The 22,283-nt window shown below is 33.0% G+C and overlaps 2 protein-coding genes and 1 long non-coding RNA gene across 6 annotated transcripts; 1 reads left to right on the forward strand and 2 right to left on the reverse strand.

Moving 5' to 3' along the window:
• Positions 1-2,592: 2,592 nt before the first annotated feature.
• Positions 2,593-10,082, reverse strand: LOC109189707 (protein FAR1-RELATED SEQUENCE 5). Of its 4 annotated transcripts, none has more exons than XM_019340329.1 (5): positions 9,966-10,082; positions 9,176-9,284; positions 8,050-8,115; positions 4,660-6,880; positions 2,593-3,057 (listed from the first exon to the last, which is right to left on the reverse strand). In XM_019340329.1, the coding sequence occupies exons 4-5, from the start codon at positions 6,844-6,846 to the stop codon at positions 2,884-2,886; spliced, it is 2,361 nt and encodes a 786-aa protein (XP_019195874.1). In that variant the 5' UTR covers positions 6,847-6,880; positions 8,050-8,115; positions 9,176-9,284; positions 9,966-10,082; the 3' UTR covers positions 2,593-2,883. The 4 variants fall into 4 exon arrangements, with proteins under 4 accessions (XP_019195874.1, XP_019195869.1, XP_019195865.1 ...); XM_019340324.1 differs by having other exon boundaries at positions 9,954-10,082; XM_019340320.1 differs by lacking the exon at positions 9,966-10,082 and having other exon boundaries at positions 4,660-6,883; positions 9,176-9,280.
• A 265-nt stretch (positions 10,083-10,347) lies between these two features.
• Positions 10,348-11,097, forward strand: LOC109189765. Its single transcript, XR_002055631.1, has 3 exons — positions 10,348-10,602; positions 10,748-10,940; positions 10,987-11,097. It is a non-coding gene; the product is annotated as an uncharacterized LOC109189765 (long non-coding RNA).
• A 7,107-nt stretch (positions 11,098-18,204) lies between these two features.
• LOC109190644 lies at positions 18,205-21,275 on the reverse strand. Its single transcript, XM_019341186.1, has 7 exons — positions 21,212-21,275; positions 19,991-20,062; positions 19,758-19,877; positions 19,501-19,554; positions 19,330-19,419; positions 19,104-19,238; positions 18,205-18,995 (listed from the first exon to the last, which is right to left on the reverse strand). The coding sequence occupies exons 1-7, from the start codon at positions 21,273-21,275 to the stop codon at positions 18,205-18,207; spliced, it is 1,326 nt and encodes a 441-aa protein (XP_019196731.1).
• Positions 21,276-22,283: the final 1,008 nt, after the last annotated feature.

The following is a 22,283-nucleotide window of genomic DNA, read 5'->3' on the forward strand; positions in this document are numbered from 1 at the left end:
GATCTAATCCACTATATTGATGTTCACCTTGCTCGGTTTGTCATTTATTTGACAAAAAGGGTGAGTTTTTGGAGTAAGGGGGAGTTGTTTTGGTAAGTTGTTTTGGGAAAAAAAAAAAAAAGGCTCACTAAGTTAGGGAGAGTAGTAGTAGTTATGGTATATTTTGGGATGACTTTGGATCTGATGGCTGCAAATGGTTTGTTTTTGGACTACTACTCTTATGAACAAATATTATGGTAAATTCCTATCTTTGAATGTGTTATGGTTTAATGCTTACCAGCTTCTATTATGGGAAAAATTTTGATTTTTGTTCTATTTGTGTTTGTGGCTTTCTGGACTCTGTCTAAAGGATATTCAACAATCAAAGATCAGTGGTTTTTAATAAGTACACTGATGGCACGTGGTCCAAAGAGAGTTAAGTTTAATTTCTTTACGTTAAGTTTTGTTCAGTACTTATACTAAGGGTTTCAAATAAAACTAATTTGATTTTTGTTATATATATATTTTGCCCAAAGTATTAGATACTATAGTTTTACCAAATAAATTGCCAGAGGGGGAGATTATAAGTGTACAATTTTAGTACACATTAACCTTTATTGGCTAATTTATTTAGTTTCATTTTTATTAGATTTAAATTAGAATTAAGTTAGTTTAAATCTTTTTTGGACCACTTGCTATCACGTATAGTTAAATTGAATGGTTAGCATGCTTTGACAAATGAAAGGGAAGTCAGCAGTTTACTACAGTGAAGTCTTCAAACAAAAGTGTGTGGCTGTGGTTAATCGAAAAAGAAGGAAGGCTAATATTAAGGATCAAGGTGGTTGATTAAACTTTGTTATAAAAGGAAGTCACATCAATGAGGAAAGTTGCTGATTTGGAACTACTATTCTGAGTGCAAGCTTTCTCTACAAAGTTATCAAATTAAACGGCTTATATTATATATTTTATTAAGGGTTTTAATTCTGAGCTACATAACCTGTAGCTGGTTCTGCTGAAGCTTATCTTGAAGTTTGTTATGGCATGCACAGTTCAGTCCTGAATAGGTGTTAAGAAGGGCTGTAGTGGTAAAGGCTGAGAGCCATTTGTACTTACCTCTTGTAATACTCCTTGGTGAACATCTATAGTGGATTGGGCAGACGTGGGTTGCCCCGCAAACGTAGGAGAAGCGCTCTGAACTGCGTAACAATTCTCTTGTGTTATTGTTTTAATTTATGCTTTCAGCTTTTGTTATTTACATTTGTTTAACAAATCTAATTAATGAACGTAACTGTTGCATAACATAAAAACCAAGTAGAAATATAAGTTACATCTTGCATTCAAGATTCACGGTGCATTTTCAATAGTCGTGAACCAATTCTGCAAGTTTTAAAAGTCGTGAATTAAAGTTATCAGTGACACTAGTCGTGGGACTAAAACTGCAAAAAACTCCTTTGTAGCTTCTTCTTTTTAATTTTTTTCTTATTTAATTTTGTTATTAAATATTTAAAAATTTATGCAATGTATTTTTTAATGTAATATATAATTAATAACATATAATTTGAATTGAAATTTCATAGTTATCAATTAAATTAAATTTTGACATGTTTACAATTATAAATTTTAAAATCCACAAATAGTTAAAAGTAAAAAAAAAAAAAAAAGGATAAAGTACAAATAAGCCATTGAACTATTTGGAAAACAGCAATTAAGCCATCGAACTCAAATAACCCTCAAATAAGCCATTGAACCCGGTAAAAAAGAGCAAATAAGCCATTGGACCTTGAAAAAAAGAGCAATTAACATTTTTTACAGGTTAACTTCAGGTTTTTGCTGATTGGATTGCCAAATGTTTATTTTATTTACTTTTTTATTATTATTATTTTTATTAATATTATCCACTTTGATAGTATTATATTTTAAAATTATTATAATCAAAATAGTTTTGTCTTCTCGAGATTTGATTTATTTATTTATTAATATTTTTTCACTGGATCTTTTGTTAAAAAAATAATAAATAAATAAATTAGATCTAGACAAGACAAAACTATTTTGATTATAATTACTTTAAAATATATTACTATGTATGTGGATTATAATAAAAAAAAAAACGTAAATAAAATAAATGTTTGGCAATCCAGTAAGCAAAAACCTAGAGTTAACCTGTTAAAAATGTTCATTGCTCTTTTTTTCTGGGTTCAATGACTTATTTGGGAGTTATTTGAGTTCGATGGCTTAATTGCTTTTTCCCAAATAGTTCAGTGGCTTATTTGTACTTTATCCCTAAAAAAAACTCACTCACGTTACTCTTATAGCTAAATGCACAAGCATATTAAACAGGATAGAAAAAGCTGTCAACTGCACATAAATGTGCAACAAGGCAATATAAGGATTCATACTACCTATAGAAGTCATGCTATGTCACATTTTGTTAGTACTAGTAACCAGTAATATAATTAGTAAGTAAAAATGTTGTCTCACCAAGAAATTTTTGAAACTCACTGTTTCCTGGAGAAATCAAGAGTTCAAGACATCTATCAAATTTGGATGTAAACTCACTATTGCATATTTGCATCCAACTTCCCTGAATGCAGGTGCTGTAAAAGCATAAACAAGTACTGCACCGAAATTGTTATTAGATTGTAAAAATATAAAAATGCTTCTTTTGACACCCAACTACAGAGACCAGCCAGCCACAGAAAAAACTTGGCATGGTGCCACATTACCATTTTTATACACCTCACAAAAGAGATTCAATTACTAACTAGTCATCAAGATATCTATGTAAAAGTTGAAGCTACAAATATGTTTACCTACAAATGCCTGCCTACTCAAAAAAAAATAATAATAAAATAAAATAAAAAAAAATAAAAATAAAAAAAAATCTATACAAAAAGATATAAATCTTCAGAGATCATCCTTCATGCTGATCTTTATATTTTGAACCTTTATTGACAATTGCTGTTTATGGTCTTCTATATCCTTCAAAACTGAAAGGAGGTTTACACGGTAAACTTCACATCTTCTATTGGCGCAGTCTAATTCACAAGTAAGTTCATGGATCTTCCTGTCCACATCATCCTACAAAATTATGCATGTAGTTAGTTAGACAAAAATATACAAATAATATAGAGAACATCCATCCAACCAACCATTAAAATAGGACAGTAACACTGGTAGGAACATAAGAATTTATTCAAGCCATTTTTGACAACTGGAAGGAGGAAAATTTCCATCATCACATCCCGAGAAAGAATCACGACCTTATGCATCCAATTTCATTGATTACATACTAGCTAATGCCAAGTCACGGGGTAAATAGGGGTGGAGGATAACAGGCAATGAATAAATAGTGGTGGGGTTTAACAACCCTCAGGGTTACAGAAGGGAATGGCTCTGTGCTCCCATATTTGGCTTTCTTTTCTTCTACAGACTAGGACTTTATGGTGGCATTATAATCCCACTACTCTACTTAAGGAGAATCACCAACCCTATCCTCCCCCTAATCATCTCTTAGACCCTTGAACCTAGCAACCCTGAATTAGAACATTTGGTTCACATAATGAGAGCAAAGGAAACAGGAATGGGATTCTTTAAGTATTGAATAAAGAAAAAAAATAATATATATATATATATATATATATATAGAAGGAAAAATATTCCATAATTTGGTTAGGGCACCCTCAATGTGGAATATTGAGATTGCCACATCAAAGAGTATGTGGATACACTATACATCGGGGAGGGAATATATTTGGCCTGACTAACACTGGGGAGGGTGTCACTGACATTTTCCCCCCTTTTTGTTTTCCTCATTTGAAAGCAAGGAAATCTATGTAATATAAATATTTAGAAATATTCTAAGGTGCCAATACACCCAATATTCTCTCTCTCTCTCTCTCTCTCTCTGCAAGAAATAACCTGCTCAACCCCCTTTCTTCCTCTCTACTTCACCCTCTTCATAGCTATGAAGCTCAATTAATGGCTTCTAATCAAATGCTAATCATAATTGTACATGTACTATTACATCACAGAGTGGAATCCTTGTGCACATTATCCATTACAACAACAATAGAGCAACCTCAATAGTGAGGTTTTTAGGTTGGATTTTGTCATAGCCATGTAGGAGAGAGAGGGTAGAGGGAAGAATAAAAAAGCAAAAAAAAAAAAAAATGCTGACATGAAAATTTTTTTAAAATAATAATAACAATAACCATTTCACGCGCCTGCGACTCCTTTTCCTTTTTTTTTTTTTAATCTCTGCAAGTGGGTCTCATTAAAAACCCTTATTTGCAGTAAAAAAAAAAAAAAAAAAAAAACCCTAAAAAACTAACCTTTACATTTGTTAAAAACCAAGCACTAAGTTTTTTACTGTTCCAAAATCTAGGAAAAAACCCCTACTGGGGATGCCCTAACAGAGAGATGTTGAAATAAGGATCACATGAAGCACTGCTCCAAATGGGAAGGAATTTGGGCAAGAACTAAATAGCATTACTAATTTCATAAGGTTGTTAGGTGAACTTCCTTGATCTATTAAATGGTAATGAAGTTGTAATAATCTTTATTTGGCAAATTGGCAGCATCTAGACACTCTCAACAAGCACTTTTGCTAGTATGCTGCTAACTGCACGCACAGCTTCAGAAATGACAAGAAAACTGGACAATAACTGAAGAAATACCAACCTCAGAGAGTAGCTTTGTGAATGTTCCTTGCTGATCCTCAATGTTCAGATTCTCCTGGATACCATCAGAGATTGAGTCATCTTGGTTCCATCCATTCAACAAGGAGATCTTCCCATCATGTTTAGCAGCTAGAGAAACTTTTTTTGAAGCCTCACCTAAAGCAGCCATTGCTATGACATAAGAGGAAACTGATTCTGCCCCATCTTCCACAAACTTAAAAGCTTCATGCCGCAACATATTATATCGAACAGTATGTGATTCCAAATAGCCACTGAATGCATCAGCAACACGTTCCTCAAGTGTAACAGTACTCTTCGCATTCCTTGTCCATCGCTTCAAAATGTAATGAGAGGGAAGAGTAAGAACATTTGTCACTCTGAATACTGCCAATACATGCCTGCAAAGAAGACCTGAGAACTCAAACATCTGACAGCTGCATGTTGCTTTCATCTCAAGAACATTAAATCTAACGCAGTAAGCTTTATGATCTTCACCAAACTTTGCAACTTGGTATATGGTTACTCCTCCTTCATCCTCAACCTTGGTTGCCATGAAAGTGAGAGTGCCAACCAACTCCTCCTGAAATCTCATAAATATCTTCCTTGTGTAGACCTCCGATGCTTGTTTCTCCATAGGGGAGGGGGTCTTCAAAGCTGGAAGGGTATTCATAGTATCATAATCAGCTTTAACCTCTTTCTCATGGCGACTATCTAGAGCTTTTTCATACAGTTTGAAGAACTGATTTAGATTGGTTGATGCATTCACATATCCATCAAAATAAGAATTCATGCTATCACTGCGCTGAGTTATGGACATTTCTGCAAAAAATGTGTCACGCAGATATACAGGCACCCAATGACTACGATCTGAGTAGATGGCTTGAAGCCAATCATGATCTCTGAGCTCATACTTACTGACTAGAGAAAACCAACAGGATTCATACTCCTCTGTAGACTCTGTCAAGTTAACACACTTATGAAAGTCTGCTTCAAAATTTGGGTACTTTAGGAACACATGGGATAACTTCTCCTGGCATTTCTTGAATATATGCCATTTACAAAAACGGTGACGAGATTCTGGAAATACCTGCATAATGGCAGATCTAATCACTTCATCATGGTCTGTTGTGATTGAGACAGGTGGATTACCAAACATAGCCGCAAGCCAGGTCTTAAAAAGCCATATAAATGAAGCTTCTGATTCATTAATTAGGAATGCACAACCAAACAACACAGGCTGTCCATGATGGTTTACTCCAGTGAACGGTGCAAATGGCAATCTATATCTGTTTGACCTGTAAGTTGTGTCAAATGTAACAGTGTCTCCAAAATAATTGTAATTAGCTCTTGCCTTGTGATCAGCCCAGAAGACATTACCCGTAAACTGATCCTCATCACCCTGCACTGCAAAGAAGAAATCAGGGTTTTCAGCATCCATCTGCCTCAAATAATCCAGAAGGAGCTGTGTGTCACCTTCTAGGCTCTTCTGGCGATTATTCCTCATGTAATTCCTGCAGTCCACTTCTGTAAAGCCGACTTTGCTAATACCACCATACTCTTTGATAAGGGCAGACATAATCCTCCGAGGGCCCATGCCAGCAGCCTGCAAGGTGTCTATGAGGGTCTTGGCAGGGCCAGAGATTTGACGATGGGAGCGAAGACAGTGCACCTGGTCAGGGGGAACCAACTCGTGATTGTGTTCTTTGACAAAATTGGATACAACCCACTTGCCTGAATCCTGTATCTTGACAGAGAGGGCCGCCTTGCATCCAACCCGGGTAATTGTGCGAGGCCGCTTGATTTCTCGGTCCTTGGTGCGCTTCTCATTCAAATTGCGAAATCCCTCTTTAGAACAGACAAAGGATCTCTGTATGATGGCCCCATCCTTGCGGGAGCGGCGTGAGGAGCTGACGCGGGTGCTGAAACCAACACGGCGTGCATAAGAGTTGTAAAATGCCTTGGCAGCCTCTTCAGATTCAAATTCCATGCCCTCGAAAGGTTCAAGATCGAGGTCGCCAGTTGGAGTGTATATCCCACTGACAATAAGAGCATCACTACTATGTGCAGGAGAGCAGTTAGGCATGGTTTCAGCATCGTCCATATTTTCTAGAATAACATCCCCATCTCCATCTTCGCTCCCGCCTCCACCTCTGATGCCAATATCAAACTCAATTACTTGATTCTCCATCTTCACAAAGAAATTCAGTCTACAGAACAGCGTTCTGCTGAAAACAGCCACATGATAATAGTGATTATCAAATATGTCATCATGAATTTATTACAAAAACAAACAAATAAATAAGTGGGTGGGGGTGGGGGAATAAGCAGAGAAATAACCACTTATTTTAAACCTTTCCCGTTAGAAGCTGGAGGCATCTTTCACAAGATCCGTCAGAATTTTCTTCCCAGTTTCATTCAGTAATGCATTATTACAACTTTATAATTTATTTATTTATTAAAAAAAACATTCAGAAGAGATGCAAAAAGGGTAACATATGGAAATGAGTGAAGAGAATAAGGAGATCAGGAGATTCTACACGGCAAAAGAAATTTGTGTATGGCTGCCAGGACAGCAAAGGAGTTGAGGAAGATGGAGGGAGATGGATAGAATTAAGATGGACCTTTAATAGTATTTTTCATGTCTCAGCATATATTTAACTAATAAATCATATTTTCCCCTGATCTTTAGCAGTATATAAAAGTTCCCTATAACTTCTATGTTTCATTTATGATCCCTTCTAGACTGGCAGCATAAAAATTTTAATACCTTATGCCCCACACACCATATAAAGGGTTTTTTTACATATATGTTAGTATGTTACCCGTCCTAGACAATAATCAGAAGATTTTGAAGCCTAGACAAACATGAAAAACTACTTTTCAAAAATGAGTTTGAGTTAGCTCATGTCAGAAACATACAGCTATGTCAAAAACCAAATATATGTAAGACAATTAAAATAATTAAATGTTTTTTTAGGTCAAACGTATTTCCCAAATGCATTTGACCCTACATTTTTTTTTACCGTCCCTCTGTCTGGAAAGACTGGAATGCTTGAGTTTGATATTTGAGTTATAAATCAAAAATTTTGAACTCAAGCTCAAATGCATATCTGAAACGTGTTTGAGTTAAACAACCTAAAAGGCATTTCCTGCTCAACATAAAATTTTTCTACAAATTTATGTTGAGAAAATTTTACAATTTTTTACTAAAAACATAGTATAATTTGAAAATGCACATTCTATTAGTAGCAATTGTAACAGAAGCTAAATGTTTTTGTTTATAGCAAAATCAATAACTTTATCGAATCCTATATATTCAAAAGTGTTTTGTGGAAATTGATCCAAGATTTATCCATACATAATCACTTCAAGAATTAAGATAAATATTTACCTTTTGTCTATTAAATATGAAGGTTCCTCTATGGCAAGCCAACTACCAAACTTTAGTGTACAAGATCTGCAAAGAAAAGGAAAGAATAACATCAAAACTGTGTCCATGATTTTCAATGATCAAAAGCAGAAAAAGAATTGGATGTAGTAAATATCTGTTGAAATTATAAATGGCATAATCCAAATTTTAATTTAAAGTTATATAAATTGGCTTACATGAAATGAAGAATGAAAATTCCTTATGCATCATGATGTGGAAAATGAATACCCTCTAAACAATGATTAATATTATATGAATTCCTAAATTTATGACATGTCCATTCATTACTACCTATATTATTAATAGTTTGTATGAGTCTTTTTACTGATACAGTTAAACAAATGAGAAGATTGTGCAGTAATAGTTATAAAAATAAATAAATAAAAACAAAACAAAACAAAAACAAAAACAAAAACAACCACCAAAAAAAAAAGGAAGATTAATGAAAACTGAGAATAGTATTAAGTGGAATGTATAGTAGTAGTAGCAGATACAGAAAGAAAGAATATGAATAATACAGATCCGCAGGTGAATGCTTATAGCAAATGATGAAACTAAAAGATTGAAAAGATAAAGACTAATATCAATGTAGAATTTCCAAAGGTCAAAGCTTTGGGAAAATTTGCAGAATTTCACATCACATGATAGTGATATGATGTTCATTATACAAAGTAGCAGCAATAGCTCTCATCATCACCTACTTATGCCATCCCTGATCTGATGTACTTGTATGGTAATGTCGTAATGAGCAGCAGTGTATCTGCATCATATGTATGGCTAGTACCTCGAGTACTTATCTTTCTTCACTATTGAGTCGTACAACTGAGTTTCAAGCTCTAATCCCACCAATTTATCTCAATCAATAAGCAGAAGAAGATGGGAATTGAAAACCCCTACTTTTATTAAAGTCTTAATGAAATTCAATTTAGCTAGGGGATTGAAAATTTTTACTCTAAAGAAAGAAGAAAACTCCTCCTGATAAAGAAAGTGCACAACAGACATTAATTTTTATGATTCAAGAATTTAATTCCACTATCTTTTGGATACAATAACGAATAATGGAAAACAAATGCTGTAAAAAGATTACCTTTTTTGAGATGTTTTCAAACCTAGGCCTACTTATGAGAGAGATGCAAGGAGGAAGACATCAGCTCCTCCATAGCTAAGGGATCTAAGCTCGTTATAGTCCTCTCGTCCTGTAAGAATTGAAGTACTACCAAATATTTAATTGAGATATTATATATACACCAAGCAGTTATGGAAAATCATCTTTTAACAAAAATAACAGGATTGATCATGATGATGTCTGCATGGGCAAGCTAGGCCATCATTAGGAAGTTTGAACTTCTAAAATGTCAATGGAAATCTTACTCCACTAAAATAAATAAATAAATAAATAAAAAAGGAAGAAAATCATTTTCAAGATAAGTTTTCATCCTAGATGAAAGTAAGAATTTGAAACAGAGCTGAGCAATATGATCAGTAACTTCAATTCAAAATATGAAATCTCAAACCTCAAAGCTTAAAAGACTGATGAAGCTTTATCATTGTTTTCTAGAAACTGTAACTGGAACAATGAGAAATTACATGAAAAGGAAAACGAAATATTGAAATTTACCTAAATCACTACTACAGAATAGCATGGGCTACTCGGCTAGTACTCCGAGCCAACAAACGGAAGCAAACGAGCACTTAAAATTGTTCTTTTACGGAATATACTTGAGAGCAACTTTTATGAATGGGTGATTTTGTCATCCCCTCTGGCTCAAAACCCTAGCAAAGAGATTATAGAGTGGAGCGGAGATCTTTGAGACTACGAGTGAAACAAAATGAATTCAAGAAAAGAGGGAGTGGGGAGAGATGACCTGAGTTCTTACAATGCACCGTAGCCGCCGAGAGAAGAGAGATGATGACTGATCTGTGGGACACGGAGCGAGTTCGTTAGACAACGAGCGAAAGGGCGGAGAGGCGGAGATGAGAGAAAGAGAAGGGATCGAATGTAACCAAAAAAAAAAAAAAAAAAAAAAAAATTATTATTATTATTAGAGAAAATTTCAATTTTGGTCCATTGACCTTTGGAGTTGTGTTAATTGCAATAATTGACTTTCAAAAATGTTCATTTAGTACCTTGACTATGCAATTTCTATCAATTTTGGTCACGCCACCAAATTACCAGCGAATTATGATCAGAAAATTTAAATAGGTCAAATCATTAGGGTATTTTAGTCATTTTACAATCTTTTGTTTCTTCTCCAATCAACTTCTTCCCATTTCCGACTTCTCCGATCAGAAAACACCACCATGTGCGGCGACGGCGAAGAGAACATACATCGTACATTGACACTTCCCGCCGTTTTGCTACATCTTTGAATTCCTCTTCGTCATCTCCCATTTCCATTGTTTTGCTACATCTTTGAATTCCTCTTCGTCATCTCCAACAAGATCCAAGCTTTTCTGTGTCGGTTTCTGCCGCCATTTCCGGCGGCCATTGACACTTCCCGCCGGGAGTTTAAGGTGCAAGTCAGATTTTCTTTACTTTTTTTATTTGCTTTAATTGAGTGTTATTTATTGCTGCTATTATTGCGAAAAGGTTGGAAACTCCGTTTCTCTCCCTCTCTCAGTTTCAGAGCTGGGTCTGATCCGGTTTTATCAATTTCAGAGCATTCGGTATACAGTTTGCACACAACCCGTACGCTTGAGTTTCTCTGGCTGGATGTGGAGTTCGGGCTTGGGGCGGGCCACGGCTCACCGGCGGCGACTGCTGAAGACATGATTGTAGGGGTTCTGGTTACCGGGGTGTGGCTGGAGTCGAAGAGCTTCGACGATTCCGGCATGACAGATGTGCCGGCGAGGTGGCGCTGCCGGTGAAAATCCGCCGCATATTTGGACCCATGCGAGGTGGCGCTGCCGATGCGAATCCGCCGCAGATTTGGACCCATGCGAGGTGGCGCTGGCGGTGTGAATCCGTCGCAGATGTACCAAAGGTTCTCGCCGAGTGATTAGAGAAAGGAGGGGTTTAATTTTGGTCAACAATTGGCTTTTCCAAATTGAAAGGAACAAGAACAGACAATTTTACCCCTTCTAATTAGGTTTAAATTTTGACTTTAGATTTTCCGGTCATAATTCACCGGTAATTTGGCCGGCGTGACCAAAATTGATAGAAATTGCGTAGTCAAGGTACTAAATGAACATTTTTGAAAGTCAAGTGTTGCAATTAACACAACCCCAATAGTTAGTGGACTAAAATTGAAATTTTCTCTTATTATTATTAGGAAAATGGCGAGTAATGTTATTGACGACTCAGTTCCTGAGTTATGACCATATCTATTTTTAGCTCCTCAGTTATGAGCGAAGTGGCGCATTTGGTCACTGACCGTCAAAATTGATGAAAAAATTAAAAAGTATTTAAAATTTTAGGGGTAAAGTATGAATTCACATTTTATTTACTTTCTTATATTGAAATCAATATTGCAACACTATTTTCAACTTCCTAGCATTCTATTTTAAGGTTCTTCAATTCCAAAAGCAATTCCTCAATAATCTTCGTATGACTTGTTAGTAACCTGAGTCTCGTATAAGGAACCTGTGACTCAGTACAAACAAGAGAACACTTGATAATTGTCTTCAAGCGTGTAAAACACACCATCAAGTTTATGATTTCCCTAACTAAACGTAATGGTAATCAAACCATAACTTTTGAAATACAAAAAGATATCAAATTTCTCATAAGTTATTTTTAGAGTTAATTCCAGCAATGGTCCTCCGACTATATTGATTTTTCACAATTAGTCTCCGACTTTTAATTTCGACAATTTAGACACTTGACTTTCGAAATCTTTCCAATGTTGGTCCTTCCGTTAGTTGAAAGTTAAGTGAACGTTAGTTTGAGGGGTAAAGTAGTCATTCACTGTCTTTCTCCCTTTCATTGTATTCATTCTCTATCGGAAAATTATATGTCATGGGAAAGTAGCAAACTAGCAATGGCAACGGCTACGGGCACTGGAAAACCAGACAAAAATGGGTTGACTTCCACTTCATCCTAGAATTCGCCATAGATTACACCACCGGCACCGGCGGCAACTTGTCTCCGACTGACAGCAAGTTCAACATTTTTTGGGAAACCAACCACCTAAGCCCTGTAGACATCACCGCCATAAAGTCTCGTCACGGCAACGTCAAAGTCACCATCGACTACGAACAGATCTACGAACACTACGAACACTTCACGCAGTAGATCTACGAACACTACAAACACTTCACGCAGTAGATCTACGAACACTTCACACAGCAAATCTATGAACACTACGAACACTTCATGCATCGGAAAACTCGTCACACAACAGATCTAGGAGAGCGGTGCGATCTCCTTCACATCTATCGCGTCGTTCGAGGACGGCGGCGAAGTGGCCGAAAGTTACCGGGCAATGTGAAAAACGTTGTCTCATCCCTGACCGTCGTGATCGAGGAGTACAACGCGGACGGAATCGACATCGACTACGAACACTTCAAATCGACACCGGAGGAGTTTGTAGAATGCATCGAAAAACTCGTCACGCAGCAGATCTGGAAGGAGAGCGGCACGATTTACTTCTCGTCGATCACACCGTTCGAGGACGGCGGCGAAGTGGCCGGAAATTACCGGGCGATGTGGAGGAAATACGACGGCATGATTGACTACATGAACTTCCAATTCTACGCGTACGAGAAACTACAGTGGACAGATTTGTGCCGCCATTTTTGCCTGGTTTTCCAGTGGAGAATGAATAAGGGAGACAGACGGTGGATTATACTAAGCACATCAAATGACTATTTTATCCCTCAAACTAACATCTACTTAACCTTCAACTGACGGAAGGACTAATATTGGAAAGATTTCGAAAGTCAAGTGTCTAAATTGTCCAAATTAAAAGTCAAGGACCAATCAACATAGTCGGAGGACCATTGCTGGAATTTACTCTTATTTTTATGACAAATTCACAATGGAGTAACTTGAGATTTTTAGTACGTAAAATTCTTTCGTAAGCTCTGCAGTAACTTAATCAAGAATCGTATATCCTGCAATATATGAAAATTATATTATATATATACCCATCACTTTCTATGTCTTCTTAAAAATCAGAGTAATGAATGAGGAACCTGAGACTCAGTTATGAAAATTCTAAAAACTTTTGTAACTTCTAAAAATGATTATTGATTGTTGCATATGAAAAATTTTTACATACTAAATTCTCAATTTATCCCGTTGGTGAATTTATCATAAAAGCAACCTGAGAAATTTGACATCATTTTAAATCTCAAAAGTTTTGGTTTGATTACATTTGTTGCTTAGTAAAGAAAATTGAAAATTGATAGGATAGTGTATTTCACACATCTAAAGACAATGATCAAGTGTTTCATAATGTTGTGAAAGTGATTTTGATATAAGAAAGGGGAATAAAATGTGAATTTCCTACTTTACCCCTAAAATTTTAAATATTTTTAAAATTTTCCATTAGTTTTAACTATTGGGGACCAAATGCGTCAATTTGTTCATAACTGAGGAACTAAAAATGGATACTGTAACACCCCAATTTTCATATCCAAAATTTCCTTAAATTTTTTTTTTCTTAATTTACAATTTACTAAAATCATAGCGGAAGCATTAACTAATCAAAAGAAAATGGGTGTTACCGCCACACTTAGGCAACCAACAACCTAAGTGCTAAGGCTAAATTTACAATTTACAATAAACAACTCAAAATATGTACTGGTACAAAAACAACTAACAATTCAACTGTCTAACTAATAAATGATATCTCTAGGTGGTTCGCTCATTCTCATGCCCAATGCTCATGCAAGAGTTCCTGCAAAAACAATTAAAGAATAGTAAACAAAGAAACACAGAAATTCAGCATTAAGCTTGTAAGATCTACTTCACCCCGTAAAATATTTTGCACATAGCATGTAACACATAGGAGCAGATAGTTTGCATCTAGAATGATCCCTTAAACATTTTTATTCTCATCAACAAACCAATAATCTTTAACTTTAACCATTTAAAATACATATTGAGGAAATCACACATCCAAATACAAAAATATCCATAACAACTTCTAGCAAAACGACTAAGGCATTGCCTATCCATAATCCAAAAATCATTCAACCATTATTCTTTCCTCAAGATTCCCATATAACCTTTATCAACATTTCCATACACCCATAACCTCAAAATATTTCATAGCATCCTCATTACTCAATTTCTTTAAATCATAATCATAATATAATCACCAAAATAATTTCTAATAATAACCAAATAGAGTTTCCAAACTCTCAAAATAATAACCAAAGAGATAATTTCAATCTCTCAACATAACCTCAAAATAGTATTACCAAAGAGAGAATTCCAATCTCTCAATTTATCTCTTTCCAAGAGAACATCTTCCAATAATACATTTAAATTTCTCAAAATCAATCACACTTGATATATATAAATTGCCAAGAAGAAATGGGTACCAAATGGAGGATTTTCAAATTCTCAAAAAATAGATTTTCATAAACAGGAAGTTTTCACGGCTCCCTAGTGAGTCAGCTTTTACATCACTGCTCACTCCTCAAAAGAACAGGGAAGTTAATATAAAACCCCTAGTGAGTCAGTATATCTCAACTGCTCACTCCACAAAACAGAGAGTTTTTAGGCTCCCTAGTGAGTCGGTATATTCCAACCGCTCACTTCACAAAAACACCAGATGGCACCACTTTCCATTGACAAAATATATATATATATATATATATATATATATATATATATATATATATATATATATATATATATATATATCTAAAACCTCAAAAGTTCACCACTTAAATCTTTCCACCCAAATAATACTTTCAACTTTACACCTGAATCTATAACCTTTGTACCAATATTTCCAAAACTGTATTTCCAAACATCCTATTAACCTCATAGATATAACACAGATTAGCGTATTCCACACCTAATTATTATGAACACAACTCTCCATATTTATAAAAATGATAACAGTAATGATATTTCACAAGCAAGCAACTTCTCAATATCTCAAGTAAGAAACTGACAAAAATTTTCAGAAACTATGACTTGAATTGCAGAATTTACTGAGAAAAATCGGTAACAAATTTTCATATGAAATTTTCCAGATAAGTAGTAAAAAGAGTCTAGATTACACATAAAAAGTTTCAAGCCAATCCAAGGCCTAGAAATATTTTTCCCGAAATATTTCCCAACACAGCGTCAGACTGTAATTTATAATTTAACTGACAGAACACTGCCTCAACTTTACAAAATTATTCTGGAAAAACCTAAACATATTTTTAATCAAAACTTTTTACAAACATCAATTATATCAAGTCTAGATTCTGCAGAAAAAGTTTCAAGCAAAAATAAGTTTAGTAAGCATTTTTCACGAATTTTTCTTTCCAGATGCGCCAGTCAGAATTTTCTCAGGCAATGATCAAATTGAGTAAGATTTATCATTCTTAATCACCACAAAATCACCATATCACATATGCAGGGATTCCAAAACATCTAAACGCACGTATCTACTCACATAATATAATCAAATAACTTTCAACGTTAAATATCACAAATTCATTAAAATCATGAATCATAAACACATAGGAAAATTGATTTTTGATTTGGGGCAAAAGAAATTTTAGTGAACATAAATCTTACCTGGATTTCGAAATTAATAAAACCCTTGAATCGAATACATCGTAGGGAATAAACTCAAAGTGACGCCAAAATTGGAAAAGCATGAGGGTGTCGGCTGATGGTGAATTGGTGATGATGGCTAGGTTTTCTCCCTCTTTCTTATGAATATTACGCTCCAAGGAAACTTATGTATACGTATTAAATATGTGATTGCAGCGTGCGTGAGTTTAAACATAGATATACATACATATATTACAGTTGTGGCATGAGTAGTATTCTATACATGGATATACATACATATATTACAGTTGTGGCGTGAGTAGTATTCTATATATTAGCAGTGGTTTATATAATATAAAAACCTTAGTTTTAGTCGTGTACTGAAGTAAAACTTTAGGTTTATTTAATATATATAATAAAAACATATTAGTTTTAGAATTTCAAGATTAGTTATTACATTATATTAGTAATTAGTAATATGAGTTTAGGAAAATATTTAAACTATCTTCATTATTAGGAAAAGTATATGCCTTTACATATTATATCAGGATTAGGAAGCTATTAGGCTCAAAGAGTAATATTTCTACAATAATGTTGATTAGGAGACTCTAAATAATTTAGTCACGTACGCACGTACGGTCTTCGTACAGTGCCCAGGCAATATGGGGTATCACAGATACGGTCATAACTCAGGGATGAGTCGGAACTTGGGTATAACTCAGGGACCAAAGATGCAATTGTCCCTTATTATTATTATTATTATTATTATTATTATTATTATTATTATTATTATTATTATTATTATTATTATTAACTAGTATTTTCACCCGTGCGATGCATGGAATGGAATGTTGTAATATATTAAGAATATTTAAATCGATATATAATTATTTAAGAGTTAATTTCACCAGAGGTCGTTTATCTTTCCTGACAATTCCAAATTTAATCGTAGACTATAGTTATTAATTATTACAATTTATTCTATGTTACAACTCTTACGTTAATATTCTTACTATTATTATTAACACTTAATTACTTTTAGATATTATTATTACCACTTATATTATTATTATTATTATTATTATTATTATTATTATTATTATTATTATTATTATTATTATTATTATTAGTTTCTTTTCAAGTACTGTTAGTATATAATGGTCGTGAGGCACAATAATAATATAACCATAATTAAATATTCTTGTATTGTATACCGGAGTTAATGTCATTTTTGGTCCTAGACTTATTGAGGCACAATAATAATATAACCATAATTAAATTTCAGAATTTTGTTTTTTTATATATAGTATAGATTGTATTACACTATTTTATAATATTAGAATAGAATTTTAACTCAGAATTATTGTACGAATGGGAAAGTAGAAATCAATATATTTTATTAGGAAGAGAGATTTTTTAGGAATTAGGCGGGAAGATAAATTTGAGGATTTTATTTTTATATATAGTATAGATTGTATTACACTATTTTATAATAATATTATAATAGAATTTTAACGCAGAATTATTGTACGAATGGGAAAGTAGAAATCAATATATTTTATTAGGAAGAGAGATTTTTTAGGAATTGGGCGGAAAGTTAAAATTTGAGGATTTTGTTTTTATATATAGTATAGATTGTATTACACTATTTTATAATATTAGAATAGAATTTTAAAGCAGAATTATTGTACGAATGCGAAAGTAGAAATCAATATATTTTATTACAGAATTATTGTACGAATGCAAAAGTAGAAATCAATATATTTTATTAGGACAAGAGATTTTTTAGGAATTGCGTGGGAAGTTAAAATTTCAGGATTTTGTTTTTTATATATAGAGTATAGATTGTATTACACTATTTTATAATATTAGAATACAATTTTAATGCAGAATTATTGTACGAATGGGAAAGTAGAAATCAATATATTTTATTAGGAAGAGAGATTTTTTAGGAATTGGGCGGGAAGTTAAAATTTGAGGATTTTGTTTTTATATATAACTAGTATGATACCCGTGCGATGCACGGGGAACGACTTTTAAAATTCATGTTATACTGTGTTAATAAAATATTAGAAAAATTACATGAAAAGAATATAATCTACGACAAAATAAATTTCCAAGTATAATTGTTAGAATATAAAAAATGTATATAAAAAATAAATGTGTAGTTAGTGTAACATAAAAGAATAATTATCATTTGAATCTAAAGATAATGAATATTATAAATTATTAAATACTTTGTAAACCACATTAATGGTGGAAGTACATCCATGTTCTAACTCATTACAAATTAAAATCTTGAGACCTTGTGGATTACTAACTCTTGAGAGAGCAACATACAACTGACCATGTACAAACACGGGTTTCTTAAGTAACAAACCTACATGAGAAAGTGTTTATCATTGACTCTTATTTATGGTCATTGCATATGAGAGCGTTACCGGAAATTATCTTCTATTGAACTTGAATGGCAATCTAGGGTCCGAAGGAGTCATTGTCAATCTAGGTATTAAAACCCTGGTACCAATATGGTTACCTGACATTAGTTTGGCCTCTATGACATGTGCTGACAACCTGGTTACTATCAGCCTAGTTCCATTGCATAGACCAAGTGTGTGATCTATATTCCTCAATAACATCACAGGTGAACTCACCTTTAACGTCAAAGAATGGTTAGGAATGCCAGATACTCGCAACCCATTTAGGAACTCCGGTGTGTGCACATCCGCCAGAATGCCATTATTAGACTCAGTTCGACATACAGTGTCGCAACTAAGGTAAGTTCTGCTCTCTGCAACATGTATGTTACTCATGTATTCATTAATGGAATTAACAACATCAAGTGTAGGTGCCAAAATTGCACACTTTTCTAAAAAAGTGTTGTCACAAGTTCCATTCGTGAACATTGGGAATGTACTATCCACGATCGTGGCAATAGGGTCACCACTGTTTATTGAATTATCAATCCTTGCACCCATTGATGTGAAACAAAACATGCTATTATAAGATCTAATGTTTTCCAAAAAATGTTTTCTTTTATCCCCTGGTGTAAAGAATAAATCAAACAATTTTTTAGGGGGGACAGTAATAGTGGGCAATCCAATCTTGCCATGACCACAGCATGATGAGTATTTCGGACGTCCATTAACCCTAGACTGCTTTAAACGTTCATCAAACCAAAATAGTGCAGAACAATGTTCACAGCAATGAAGCGCGTCACCCAAATCAGCGTATTCATCTGCAAACATATAAAATACGGAATAATGTTTCTAATTGTGGTGACAAACATTAGTTGATGACAACTACTATACGAACACAAACTTAATGTATAATTAATAATCTTTACCAGAGTCGATGACTGTTACTGCAGCCTCTTCAAAATCTCTACTTAGGTCTCGAATGTGGAATGATGATGTATTACATTCTTGTGCACTAATTTTATTGGAAAGCTGGTTAAACTGACTTGAAGTATCAACATTACCTACAACATTTGAAGATACTTTGAATGAATTAATTATATTTAATTAAGAACAAAGTTTACAAATAAATTTAAAAAATATTAATTTTCTTACTGGTATTTTCTTCAACATTATTATTGTCCCTACATATCATCGTAGATAACCTAGATCGTGTATGCCGGATAGTTCGACTTGTCAAATTCACTGTAATATAAAATGACAATTAAGATATTAGTTCATAATAATGCCAGACGAAATTTTAATAATGTTGTTGTACATAATTACCATTTGTCACATCAGTTAGCGGTAAAGTAGAATATACATTATCTTGAGTTGTGCCTACAAGTGTTTCAAAAATAAATATATTTACATTCATATTTTAATCTCAACATGATTTATCTTGAGTTGCACCTGCAAGTTCTGAGAGCTAAAAACATTGTTTTCAAAATTGAAGATAACATTGATCATAACAAAATATTAATGTTATTCAGTATGTGAAATTAAGATAAATATATTTACAAACATTCATATTTTAATCTCACCATGATTATTAATAGTAACTGGAGTACTTTTACTATTAGTCCGAAATGACTTGCGGGTTCCTTCAACAAATGACGAATTATCATATGTACTTTTGATTGTTGTTTGAAAAAGCTCTACACCTGGAAAAATATCATATTTTTATCTTACTGTATTTGAAAACGTAGTATAAAATTAAAGAATAGAAAACTATACTAACCATTGGTCAACACACTGAAAGGAATAGATAGTGAACCTTGGAAAACTCCGTACACTAATGATGAACTTGAGCTGGCTCCTTTATTAAAAGATTCTGGAGAACAATTTTCTACACAAACAAAATAAATACAATTAAAAAAATTAAATGTAAATGAAAATAATTATTTAAATCAATACATATATATATATATATATATATATATATATATATATATATATATATATATATATATATATATATATATACATATATCCGATCAATCTTACCAGAACCGATCTGGTTATGAATTTACAACTCTACTTCAGAAAGTAATTTCTATTATATTTAAATAAACTAATCACATGTATTTAAACTCTTATTTCTACAGATCTTTGTAATCGGAACATGCATGTTTTATATCTGAACAAATCTGTGAACTATTATAGTGATAAAGATTAATAGACTATGAACTAACGTTTTTCATTCGATTGTACTTTCCTCTTGCTACCAATAAAAAAATAAAATTTAAATGCAAATAATTATTTAAATCAATACACATATATATATATATATATATATATATATATATATATATATATATATATATATATATATATATAGATTTTCTACCAGATTTTCTTATTTTTTTTGCCATATCTATTTAGTTCTAGAACACACCACCCACTTCTTCCTCACTTTTTTCATTACTCCTCCAGATCTCTGTCATCCGATCCTACCAGATTTCCTTATTTTTTTGCCATATCTATTTAGTTCTAGAACACTCCACCCACTTCTTCCTCACTTTTTTCATTACTCCTCCAAATCTCTGTCATCTTCATAGCTTTTTTCAGTACTCCGCCTCCCTCATCTTCATAGCGATTGTACTCTAGAAGCTATCTCATGAGTCTCTTCATCTCACATTTAGCCTCACATTTAATCTGAGTACTCTCAATCGCAGGCTAACTCGACGAAGCTATGTCTCGGACTACCAACAGCCGGAAAATGTACTCACTATACTCAGAAACTAAAATTTCAGTTTGATCTAAAATTCTATTACAGTTTATTTCTTCGATATTATATTTCCTTCATCTCGATCTGGTTATGAATTTACAACTCTACTTCAGAAAGTAACTTCTATTAGATTTAAATAAACTAAACACGTGTATTTAAACTCTTATTTCTACAGATCTTTGTAATGTTATCGGAACATGCATGTTTTATATCTGAACAGATCTGTGAACTATTACAGTAATAAAGATTAATAGACTGTGAACTAACCTTTTCCATTCGATTGTACTTTCCTCTTGCTACAAATAACCGTTGATGTTGTTATCTTCTTCATATTCGCTGATGCTTGTGTATAGAAAAGCAATAATCATTTGAAAAGTAAAACTTAGAAATAGTTAAACTCAGGTCTGTATAATGGATGGTAATATGTATTTATAGCCTGGAAGAATGTAGATAATAATGTTGGCTATTTAATAATTCCACTTGAGTTCCATCTGATGCTTCGAAAGAAGTTTTTATTTCGAAACATGGAACAGTCACTGTAAAAGCTGAGTGGAATATCTAGGATTTTGCATAAATATAGGCTTTTACCAAACGTTGTCGTATTGCTTGGGCGGGAATTGGAGCCATTTTTTTGTGGGCAACACATCTGGCTTTATTATAGATAAGATATATAGATTGTGTTACACTATTTTATAATATTAGAATAGAATTTTAACGCAGAATTATTGTACGAATGAGAAAGTAGAAATCAATATATTTTTTTAGGAAGAGAGATTTTTTAGGAATTGGGCGGAAAGTTAAAATTTGAGGATTTTGTTTATTGGGCGGGAAGTTAAAATTTCAGGATTTTGTTTTTTATATATAGTATAGATTGTATTACACTATACTAGTATTTTCGCCCGTGCGATGCACGGGATGGATTTGTTATAATATATTAAAAATATTTAGATTGATATATAATTATTTAAATTAGAACATCAAATATTATACAGTGCAATTGAAGATATGTTTTGGATTATTTATGTGTTTTGATGTTATCATTGTTTGAATTTGAGCAAATAATTGCTCAAATTAATAGTTAATGTGTAGATGTACGCATGCGATGCTGTAACTTTGAATATTTTATTTATCATTGTTTAGTATTTTTTTTTATAAATTAGGAAAATATGTTCGTTCTCTAGCAACTCATTATATGAATGAATTGCTATCTTAATTCATTTGTATGGAATATATATATATATATATATATATATATATATATATATATATATATATATATATATATATATATATATATATATTTGTCTAGATATATATATTTGTCTAGATATATAGCAAT

Source organism: Ipomoea nil, unplaced genomic scaffold (genome assembly GCF_001879475.1).
Source record: "Ipomoea nil cultivar Tokyo-kokei standard unplaced genomic scaffold, Asagao_1.1 scaffold0202, whole genome shotgun sequence".
Lineage (NCBI taxonomy): Eukaryota > Viridiplantae > Streptophyta > Magnoliopsida > Solanales > Convolvulaceae > Ipomoea > Ipomoea nil.